This window comes from Ptiloglossa arizonensis, chromosome 10 (genome assembly GCF_051014685.1).
Source record: "Ptiloglossa arizonensis isolate GNS036 chromosome 10, iyPtiAriz1_principal, whole genome shotgun sequence".
Classification (NCBI taxonomy): Eukaryota; Metazoa; Arthropoda; class Insecta; order Hymenoptera; family Colletidae; genus Ptiloglossa; species Ptiloglossa arizonensis.
In genome coordinates, this window is record NC_135057.1 from 13,163,361 (window position 1) to 13,175,546 (window position 12,186).

General features: G+C 43.1%; 1 protein-coding gene across 4 annotated transcripts in view; it reads left to right on the top strand.

Moving 5' to 3' along the window:
* Window positions 1-12,186, top strand: part of LOC143151879 (uncharacterized) — a 43,528-nt gene that overhangs the window by 21,797 nt on the left and 9,545 nt on the right. For all 4 annotated transcript variants that reach the window (XM_076321356.1, XM_076321355.1, XM_076321353.1 and 1 more), the window contains 3 exons: window positions 9,880-10,188; window positions 10,911-11,135; window positions 11,399-11,707. In XM_076321356.1, the coding sequence (XP_076177471.1) occupies window positions 9,880-10,188; window positions 10,911-11,135; window positions 11,399-11,707 (843 nt within the window). The remainder of the gene's footprint in view (window positions 1-9,879; window positions 10,189-10,910; window positions 11,136-11,398; window positions 11,708-12,186) is intronic.

Consider the following 12,186-nt stretch of genomic DNA (forward strand, 5'->3'; position numbering starts at 1 on the left):
GCTCGAATTCGTTTCGTACGAATTCCGAGACACCTCGTACATTATCGGGAATTTGATTTATCGCGTCGTGGCATCGATCGAAATTATATTTATCTCCACGAGCGTCGATCAATGTTACAATTAATCTATTCGATTCATTATCGTCGTGCAATGCATCTGTTTCGTATGGTGGATACGTTGTATCAAGGTTGCGACGTACGCGGAAAAGTTAATGCAAATTCGCTTAATGCGAATTACGTGGCATCGTGCGAAGGTCGCGCGCGAGCAAGCTCCTGGCGGTGTCTTTTATTTCGTTAAAAGGATCGCTGTCGTTGTTTCACGGCAGACTCTACTCGACTCCGTGAACCACGCTCGTTACACGAACCGATCTTAATTCGATCCTCGCGAACAATTGTTTCCTTGTTCCGGAAGCGTTCACTTTGAAAGCTTAAAAATTGTATCGCGAGGTTCGTTTTTGGACGAAGAAGTTAGGTACAGGAATAATTGTCGAATAAATTTCAAAATTTAAAAAAATCAGTTTTATTTTGTACAGCTTTCGATTATTTCCGAATAAAATACTCGCCAAGCGATTATTCCGAATTACACGTCACGTGTGAGGTGGTATTCTTCGTTTAAAAAATTGAACGTAAAATAGAAAAAGCCAAGGTGTTTTCGTTACACGTTGAAAGGGTGGCAGCGAGGATTCCAAATTTTGTTATTTCGATAATTTCGCTTCGGAACCACGCTGCTATCCACGTAATTGCTCTTTCTCACGCGACTCTTCGAAACACGCGGGAACGCGTTTCTCACGCGCAAACGCATCGCGTGCAACGAGATCGTCAAAAACAAAAAAAAACAACACCGTCCTTAACGTCCCGTGAACGACGCTCCGTCTTAACGAGTCCTGCGAGCGAAGGGTGCGCGTTCTTGCGTATCCTGAACACCATCGTCGGATTCTCGCGTCGTTTTTACACCATCTAGGGGAGTTCTCGTTGCTCCGTCTTTGCTCCGGAAAGAGGAAACGTATTTTTAAACAAAGGAAGAAAGAACTTTCCGAAGGGAGGACGGAGATTTTATATTTGTAAAATAGTAGAAAAATTCACAGAACTTTTTAAAAAGGAAAATAGGGATCGTTATTTCTCGATCCTATTATTTCAATTTTTTTAATTCAATTTTCCTTTGCCAAATTCCATCGCTCGAGTGCTATCTATGTTTTGAAAGTACACATTCGTGCGCAGCTTTTACCGATAACGAAGACTAACGCTCAAAAGATCAAAATTAACTAATTAACCGCCTTTCTTCGATTTTTGAATAACATTCCGGTCTGCGTTGCTTTTCCAAATATTACCACAAAATTGTGGTACTCTTATCAAAGGAACAGTTCCTTTTTCAACGTGTTTACGTCGTTTTATAAATAGATTTGTATCTTTTTGATAAGTTCCGATTCTATATACGTGTTCACCGGCGAGATAACGAAATAACGAACGGTGCGGGACTCGAAGACTGGTCTTTGGAATATTTTTAACTGTTACGAAATAATTGGCCACGTTTGACACGCGTTTGTGCATAGACGTCGAAAAACACGACACGTGCTCGAAAAGCTACGAAACGCGCTGTTAACCGGTCGTGGAATTTTTATCGATACGTTCCGATATTGACGCTCGAGCTTCCGCCTTGGTGAACGTTTACGCAGCCTCTGAAAACATTCGAAGACCAAAGGGATTCCGCGCTGGAATCAATATTTTCCTTTTAACGTGTTCCACGTTGGCTGCCTCGGTGTCCACCGGGAACGGAAGCGCGTCACTTCGATAGATTTCCGGGGTTGGTTCCAGCCAAGGACGAGTCTCGAGTGGTGAACATGCACGCGCATCGATGAACATCGACCGTGATCGTCGCGCGTCGATTGTTCGCGCGGGAACGTCGATTAAACGAGTCGAACGTTCACGGAGTAGTTGGTTTTGTAATATACCTTGAGAAACTCTGACGAGAGATACCACCAGCCTCGGGAGAAGAGGAAGTTGTCTTCGAAGAAAAAATAATTGCTGAATTTCCTCGATCGTTTGTTTCTCGAGGTTTCTAAATTTTTCTCAAAAATTCCACCGCGTGGAACAATAGTAAAATTATCGCTCGTACGACATCATTTAATTTTACCGAGTGAACATTTTTCGACGGAATAAATAAAAATAATAAATAAAATCCCAAACGATCGGTCCACTCGAGCAACACGAGTTACCGGATGCAATTGTTCCCAACGGTTCCTTTCTCGTAGAATATTAAAAAAAAATGATCTCTTCAGAGTTTCGTTACCTCGAAATACTTTGGTAATTTATTTCCAGTGACAACGCGTGTCACCGTCACCTTGCATCGACCAGTCATCGTCCGTCTTCCTGGAAAAATATTTCTCGTTTGGGCAATACTCGTCTCCGTAGCGTTCCGGTCACTTTCTTCCTGAATTCCTCGGATCTGAGGGACGCGGTCGAAACCTTTCCCAGAAGTACCGGTTCCCCGAACCGTGTTTCCGTCTCGTCAGAGACGTTAAAACCCAACAGAAGTAGAGGAAAGTTTTACTCTGAAACGATAATTGACGTCACGTTGATCGAACGCTGGTGAACCGCGCCAAAGTATCCTCCTCCTCCTTGTTTTCCCGCGAGAGCGCATCGTCGTTTGCTTGGCCGCGTTGTTTCGTTTCGTGCATCGAATTATGCGTCGAGATAAGACACGTTACGGGCGCAGGCGTCTAAAAAGGAACGGTGACTCAGTTCGCCGATAATACGGACCTGCGTCAATTTGTTCCATTAATCGCGATACGAGTATGTTTGCCAGGTCGAATGATTTATGAACCCGAGGTGGTATTTTAAGTGACATCATTGGTGATCGGATTAAGCGTATCGCGAGCAATGTTGAAACTGGTTGTGTTCCGATCCTGTACATCGTTCGTTGCGAAAGGAGGATAGTTATCGGTATCCTCGTGGTATTTCTACGAACTTTGGAAAAGTAATTAAGACGCCACGGATGAGAAATCTAAAACGATTAGTCTCTCGGGGACGTTTCGGTTCGTCGAATCCATCGAACGTACCGTACAGTCGTTATTATTCAATTAACGAGCCCGTTAACGAAATTTTGCGTTTATTTTTCGTACGAGGATATTCGAAAGATACGCACGAAACGCACACGCGAAGCAGAGACTACTCGTTACGTAATGTGTATCGATATCCGTAGGCATCGATCCCGATCGATAGCTGTGTAGGTTGTGTTACCGGTCACATAATTACGAGACCGCTTAACGATCGTTTCTTACACCACGGACGGACAAATATTAATTCGTGTAACTGTTAACCTTTGCCCGCGTTAAATGTAACTGTTCACCGATTACTTTACGATGCTCGATCACCGTCGTATCGTTCGAACGTATCGACGCAATCCGTAAACATCGCTTTAATTGACTAATCGTTGGCCGAGAGCCTCGGTGTAGTCTCCAATCGGAGAACAATATCCAAGATACACCGGAGGCTTGAGTTTCGCACGATGTTCGTCAGCAATGTCGAAAACAATTGATTTGTGTAAAACATTCCGTGCAAGTGAGTCAAGGCGCGAACCATTAAATTTATCCTCGCGAACGTTTCAACGATGACTTTGCAAACATACAATTATCGCGCGGGTGCACGACCATTTACATTTCTTTGATTAATTATTCGTTAAACGAGGTTTCGTGTTAGATACCTCGTTCATCGTTTGGCTTTCTATTAAATTGTTACTCGCTACCAATGACCCCTAAGTGGACCACAAGTATTCGCGATGTCCTCGTGGTCGAGAGTCGACGCTCAGCCGACGTCACTTCCCAATCTTTCGGTCACGCGACGCTCAAAAATTGATATTCAATTAAACGATGTCTCACGTCGCAAGGTGCTCTCTCTCTCGTTCATCCTTTGGTCTTTCGAATAAATTCGCGTTTGATTAGAATTCGCTAGTAACGATCCCCGAAGTAGAGCGCAAAAATTCTCGGCTTTGGCGATACCCCCGCGGCGACGCCCAGCCGACGTATTTTGAATTTCACAACGTCTCTACGTGGGAAAAGAAATCGTTCTCTAATTGTCCTCACGGAGACATCGGTGGCGGGTTAACGACCGTCGCGCGCGCCCGTATCGGCCCGTTCTTAATTACGGAACGAAATCCTCCCCGACGAGCCTCGAATCCTCCTTTTTCCGTTCTCTCGCGGCCGCTTCAAGAGCCACTCAGAAACCGCTGGCCTTGTCTCACGGTCGATAATCTCGAGATGGGATTCCATTGTTGTGGAATTAGTCACGGTAAGACTTGCGAAGATATACATCCGGGATGTGACCCCAGCCGACCGGTTCGAATACCCGAAATACCGATGTTTTCGACCGATCGAAACCTGGACCACCTACAACTATACGTTAAACGATCGGTAATATTCGCGTGTAGATTTCTAGATGAAAACGTAATATAATTGTATAAGTGCTTGGCGATGCTTAGTTCCACATTTCAGAAAAAATCAATGAATTGTGATTGTATTTGCGGGCAATTTCTTCTTAACGTATTTCCAGAACTATTGGGAATTGAAATGTTCCATGAAAAGTAGTTTTCTCAAAGATATAGGTTTTTGAAGTATATAGAACGCACAGATATTTTTTACTACGACTTTGAACGTTGATGGAAAAAATCGTGTATTCGGGAATTCACTGAATTATTGCTCGAGTCTTCGATTCTTCGAATCTTTTCTTCCACAGATGGTTGGCAATCGAGACGTACGAATTTGTAATCGATGGATAAAGAAACGAGAAATAAATACGAACGAATGACTAGTTGGTGTATAGATCGTTAACGTATCCTGGATATGTCTTTTTCTCGGGTAAAAGTTTTGCGAAGGAAATGACTCATAAAACTTCCAGGTCGTTCGTCATAGGCCATAAATTTAAATTGAAAGGCGCGTATAGCGTGGAGTTTCTGTCGCCTCTAGCGCGAGGAATCGATGAGAAATGAATTACCTAACTGACGATGAAGATGGTACGGTGGTAACGTACGAAGCACGAACGGTTTAATAATATATTGTACACAATTCGACAAGGTTTTATCGAAGTAAACTTTTAAGGGTGTGAAACACTTTCATTCGTGTCGTAGTTTTCCAAACAGTCTTCGAAGAAAGTCGACAGAATCCTTTCATGAAAAATAAATCGCGCCGGTTAACGATCGAAAATTACGTGGCGAGGTATCAAGGACGCGAAAGAAGAAAGTAAGAAAGTATAAGAAAGTAAATTGCGGCCTTGAGCCGTTCGAATCTTCCTTTTCCTCTTATCGGATTCATTTTCCGGGTTATTCGTGTCTCAGCCACCCCTTTTAACAACATTCCACACTCTTTCTCTTTTTCTGCACGAGACTTTCGATGACATCGCGACGAGGAAAGTGAGAAAATAAAGATTAGGGAAATTAGGTCCCAACCTTTCTTTTCTTTTTCTCAGTTTCATTTTCCGAGTCATTCGTTCTTCGCTTCTTGTCTTACGATTTATTTTCAATCGAAACTTGTCTATTTAATTGCAACCGCAATTCAATGCCTATAATTCTCAGAAAGAACACTAAAATATTCCTCTATGCATTAAATTTATTTCCAAGAGTGTGAAAACCATTTTTCGGTGGATGTATGTAGTAAGAATATAGATGAAAAAGAGGATATACTTAGTAATTGATCGTCGAAGTTGTATTTAACCAAAAAAAAAACTATTCGGAAAAAAGAATCTCTTCGTTTCCGTTCAAGGGGTTTAACGAAAATCTACGGTAAAGAGTCTTTCTTGCTGTTGTCCGAGTGGAAAGATTGCGAGAAAAATGCACGTGCATCAATTCGATTCGAGGAGTGCTTCGACTGTTCTATTAATATATCCCTATGGTAGCACCTGCACACACGATACCATCTTATGCAATAATTCTCACGGCTGACTACCGCGATGTCAAACGACGAAGGATGTCGCGTAGTCGTGTGTGAGCGTCGTTTTAAAATGCGGATCGCGCCCATGGTGTACGTAAATGTGAGCACGAGATTCCGACGAAAATGGTATTCGATACCTGGAAGAAACGAGAAACGAGGAAGTGGTGTTTTCTAGTGTCTATTGTCCCGATGGACGAGAAATTGGCGCGGTGATCCATCACGGACGAATCGTAGTTGACTCGAAGAAAAAACATTCTTTTCAACGAACATTCCAAATATTTTCCAATCCCTCGTCTTTGTGTAAACTTTCTTCTTTTCTAATACACAGAATGTTTACTGTGTAAAGACAAATGAAACATGTGGTTCGAACGCATCGTTCGAAGCTGCACCTTTGGATAATATTGTTTCATTCTATAACACGATGTATATAATTCAAATAATTGGCCGTCTTGTGTTCCATTGCTCGGTTCTAACAAAAATGTAGATTGTTCGATATCGAACGAAAGCGATCGAAACCACGATCAGTTCTTTCGACCATCGAGCATTTAATTAAACAACATTTTCGATCCCCAACGTGGGCCCTCTTCGATAGAAAAATATCTTTTCTACTCTTTCAGTTATCCTATTGGGTTGTTCGGAAAGTGATTTCGTTTTTCAAAATGGAGAACGTATAATTTAATAAAATGTTTATACACTCTGAAAAAATCGTGTTTTACATTTTCACCAAAAAAAAAAAAAAGAACGAAATGATTTTTCGAACAACCAAATATAATTTACTCTCCTTGAAACTGTTCGTTCGAATAGATTTACTCGGTATTATTGTCATACTCATTGTCTCTATTCGCGAGACACGAGTAAATAAACGAATGCAGAAAACAGCTGCTCGAAAGTCGAAGAATATGACGGGACGTCGAGTCGATTTAGGTCATCGGTTATTATAAGAATCGACGCGATTCGAAGATGACTCCAGAACGATACCAGGTTGTAAGGTTCTGCGATGCAGCCGAATGTAAAGTTATATCGGTGGCTACCGGTGCGCCCGAGCCAGGCACGTATCGCCATAAAACCGCGAGCCGATGAGTGTGTCAATGTAAAGTGGAAACGACCTTCCAGTGTCAGCGACCACTTTGCTCGTCTTGAGGACGAGCACGCTGCGGGGAGATGTGCGAACGTTACGAGACAATACCAAGGACCAAGTTCGGTGGACGCGTATTACATACCGGCCGCGTAGAAAGTATGGAAGCAACCGCGCGCACTTGGTTGGTCTCTCGTCGAGAGAAATTCGACCGTGATTGCTCGTCGGAACAAAAACGACCGACTTTCGGACCAATTAACGATGCACGCTCGCTAATTGCCAGATGCGGGCCTGTTCGTTCACCGAGACCCGAGAGACGATAACTTCGATCCTCGAGTTCATTTTTCCGATCGTAATCGATTTTTCTACTAGGAGCGTTGGCGAACCGGTCGATCCGGTACCGATCGTGCGGTGAACGCCTATGGGCGTTCGAAGGGGATAATCAACGAACGCGAAAGCAGGATTTCCGCACGCGGAAAAGTGTTATGCGGTCTGGATCACTAGAAGGGTGGAATTTTTTCGGTGAAATATATTTCGTGTGGGTTTTTACCGAATTGTTTAATGTTTAAATATTTTAAGGAATGTAGAGATATGTTATAATAATGGTTGTATATTACAATGGTGTCCAGTAGAGTTGAAATTAGATTTTCTTTTAGAATCGATAGCAAGTGTTATCGAGTACGAACACACGGATTATAATATATTGCGATTGTAATTAACGACTGAGAATGCTCGTAGAGAAGTTAACGATTTTGCGATTCGTTTCGGATCTGCTGGATCGAATCGGCGGAAAGTAATAGGTAGACATCGAGGATCAGGAAATGTGCACTTTCGAATCGTAGAATAATCATTTTAGCGTCGATTGTCATCGACATTGTTGAGTTCTGAGTCATTATTGTTTCGATTAAAAAAAAAAAAAAAAGAAACTACGAAGTTGTAGGAGGAAATGTACTGTGCTGGAACGTTAGAATTATGGAAATTTTATTGTGTTTGCAAATGGAAGAATTTTTCTATTTATAAAAATGTAATAACAATCGACAATGATGCACTTAGTCGCGCAATTGGTGTTCGTTATTGGTGAAATGTATAATTTGATATTCCGTTGGCGATCGAGCTTTATCGTGCTCGCACATTTCCAGCGGTTCCCCTTTTTTTTTTCAAAAATATTTCATTATCGATCCGTCCCTGGGTCTATTTGCACATGGTGACAGACGCGCGACGCAAGGCGATTGTCTACGTGACTGTCGTAGCTTCCTGCCCGATGTGTCCTACATATATGTTCAGCCGAGTTCCTTCGGATCATGGTGTAGTTAAAGGTAGACCCACACTCGTAACAGAACGGAACACTTATTTCGAGCAGTGAGGGCAAGATTTCGAGGCATCTGAAATTTCAAAGCGTCCGAATCTTTCGTGGTACGAATTTTTACGGACAAGACTTACCATCTTCGTCCTTGGTACCGATATCGATAATGTGTTAAACCTCTGCAATGCTGCAATCCTACAATGCTGCAATGCTGCTGGTAGCCTTAACTACTAATGGCCTAAACACTTGGAAGACTTATGGTACACTTGAAGTGTACCTAAAGCTTTCTACAATTTTTAGACAATTCTGTATCAAAGAATCCACAAACCATCGATCAATGCAAACTTTACTTATTATTTTCATCTAGATCAGAAGACTTATTAACATTTCAAAGATCGACTGTAACATTATTGCACAATTCGTTTACCTGTCACGCGAAGCATATTCTCGTTACTTATTATTCGATATATTTACTTGAAGAAACAATTTTAACGAAAAAAGTGCTGTCTTTGTATCGTATTAACTGGGTATAAGATTTTTTTCGTATAATTTTGTAAGATCTCTTCTCGGTATTTTAAGCGAGACAGCGAGTTCTTTGGCTCGAAAACGGGTCTCGATTATCGTCGGGAGGGAGATAAAACTGAAGAAAATAAACAAATTCGTTTGCGCGTATACGGAAGATTCGAATCGTGGCCCCCTAAATTAAGGCGTGAAACGAAAACGTTCTTAACGGCCCCCGTTGCACGCTCCACGCATTTCAATCCCACGAATCCTTCGATTCCGAGATATCTCTAAAAGCCTCTTTATGGACGGCCGGTTGGCAATTTAGAGGAACGTGATTGTATTGTGGATAGCTGTCAAGGAACTCGGTACAGTTCTGGAAGCGTCGAACATGTTCGACGAGTTACGAAGCACTCATCGTTGCTTAAACAAACCACATTCCGGACGATTTCCCTAGCCGGAATTTTTTTTAAACGAGACGTCTATGATGGGCACTCGAGTTCGCAAGACTCTTTCTACGATTGCTTTCTTCGACATTCGAACAACGGAGTAACTTATTGAACGCAACCTGTGGAACTCGAGATAAGGACTTTCCAACAATTATCCACAGTACGACAATTATTAAATTAAACGATAAATTAAGATACTTACTAACTCTGGAGGATAATGAACCGAAAGAAGAATTACGATCCTACGAACTGGAATTACGATCTTAATGGAGAAATAAATATACGGTACTTGGAAAATACTTTATCCTTTTGAAAGGTATTATGACAAACACAAGTCCCGGAAGTACATTTATCTTTCCAATCCAGATCGTAATTTCTCTTCTCGTTAATTATCCGGAATTCGAGTCATTTCCCGGGGTCTTATTCGACCCATCGCGTTCTCGCGATACGTTACTTTTTCTCCAATAAATCGAAGCTATTGCAAAAGAAACGATTATTTTACGTATTTTCTCAAGTTAAGGTCGCAAGTTTCATCTATTCGGGACGTATTTGAAACCGAAAGATTTCGTTCGCGTAGCGAAACAGAAGCGTCAAGGTAAAACCGGTCCTGAATTTTGTTTTTACGTGCTCGTAGGTGTTCCAGTAACGGAAGAACCCGATGAAACCACCACGATTAAAAATGTCGGTACCAATTCGACGATCATCGTCGATCCTGAAATCCAAGGTCACTCGATGGATGACATTTTACCAGGAACGAAGGCACCACCGACCCCGGTGATATTTGTGGACGTTCCGGTCCACACGGAAACGGAACTCGGCTCTTCGGTGCTATTGGCATGCAGAACCGCTAATCCTGTGGCTGAGTGCCAATGGTCCTGGCAGCCATTGCCGCCCGTTCATCTGCCGCTTCCGGATATCAGTGAAAGCCCAGCGACTTCGACGTGTTAGTTCACATCGATCACCATTACTTTTTTCTCTCGTTTCGGTAGAAGTTTATCGGGATCCGAAGGTCGATCCGTGGCTACCTTAAAGCGTTATAACCTTCGTCTGATGTACACTCGAATCATCGTACGACAATTTTGGCCAAACTTTGGCCTTCCGATTTAAAATCAAGGCGTAGGATCTACATATATGACTTTCAATGAATTCACCTCGGTTGAATTATGGCCGGATATTTATTAGCTCGAGACTGGTGATTCTCGGGGATTAATTTTACATTCCTTGACCGCGAAAGGATTAGAACAATCGTTGCGAAAAATTACTATTCCTCCGAAGGTTGATGTTCATCGAATGTAATTGTTCGAGACCTCTCGAGGGAATTTGCGCGAAACTAGTAACAGGTGTTACGTTCGTTGAGGGGAGCGTACTCGACCGAAGTAACTTTTTTATTTTATTCTCGTGAATTAAATTCGCGTTCGCGTCGCTTCTTTCTCCACGATTGCGTCGACGGATAAAAACTATCGTCGCGTTCAATAAATATCGAGCTTGCGAGTACTGTAACGGAGCGCAAACGTCGCGCGAGTGATCACCGGTTCCGTGCCTTTCTCCGTTTCGTTCGTAATTGGAATAACCGTCGGTCCTGCGATCAGGATTTCACGTCGGATCAGATAGTTCCCGCGTTGTTCGTGTGCAGCGTGTTTATTTGTGTTTGCTTGTAATTTATAGCCACTACGGTCTCGGTGATTCAGACGACAACCACGCCGACTACCAATCCGTTGCCGGTGCGACTATTTCCTGCCTTCGGGAACAATAGCAACGACTGTTCCGTAAGATTCTCGAGTACGAAGCACGAGCAGACCGGATACTGGACCTGCGCCGCGAGAACTTCCACGAACGATCCTTTCACCAGCACGGAACCTGCCAAGCTGAGCATCCTCAACGAGAATAAGGGTACGGAATGTTTCGTTGTCACCTCCACCCTTCGTTCGAAAATCAAGTATCCGTAGATCGTTCGTAGATCGAATTGAAAATTGGCGCGAAAATGTCAAATTTTGAAAAGAAAGTCTCTTAGAGACAGACGTTTCGTCTACTTTCTTCGTGACTCCAATCACTGTGACCGCTTCGAGGGTTGTGTCTTTCGCACTTTGTTCAATCGTATCTTTCTTCTTCGAATTCTACAGAAACGTTAAGGGAATATACACGCGTGGTTCCAGGTCTTCTGGTAGCGATAGCGAGACACGATAACGTGGTCGAGGTACCAGCAGGATCCTCGGCGCAGATAATGTGCCAGATGAGGTCACCCGTCCGCGAGTGTCAATGGTCCTGGCGCCAGTTGAACCAATCCCAGCCGTGGAACCTCGAGGTGAAACGATTCCCGGCGTTTGGCAACGACAGCACCGATTGCAGCATCAAGTTCAAGAACGTGTTGCCCGAGCAAGAGGGATACTGGACCTGCGGAGCAAGGATCGATCCCAACACCTCGTTCACCCAGTCGAACCCGATTCGGTTTCTGATATCGGAAGGTGAGAGAACGAAACTACTGTAAGCGACTCGTTTAAGGATCTTATCACCGACGGAGTAACGTTGAACTCCAGCGCGAAAACGAGGTCCGAAAATAGTGGAAAGAACTATGGTCCTATTGCGTAATTGTAACTTCCTTGCAATTGTTGGATAATCGAGCCTCTAGAGTTGTTCGATACTCGATGGAGAGATGAGAGGTGAAAGAGTAGAATTATTTCGAGTGTCTACTCCTCGTTGTGGTGGAAATTAGGAAGTAGAGTCCGAACACTTGCTGTATGTACTGTGCACGACTCGCAAAATGTCCCACGAGAGTATACAGGGACTTCGAGTTGTATCAGAAAGTACACGTTTTATCTACTTTCTTCGTCACAGAAGACGAAGCAATTAGTACACGTGATCGATTTGAGGGGCGTGTCCCTTGTACTTTGACCAATTGGACACGCGTTCCTTCCGCGGGTCATCTTGTCAGCCGTGCACAGTA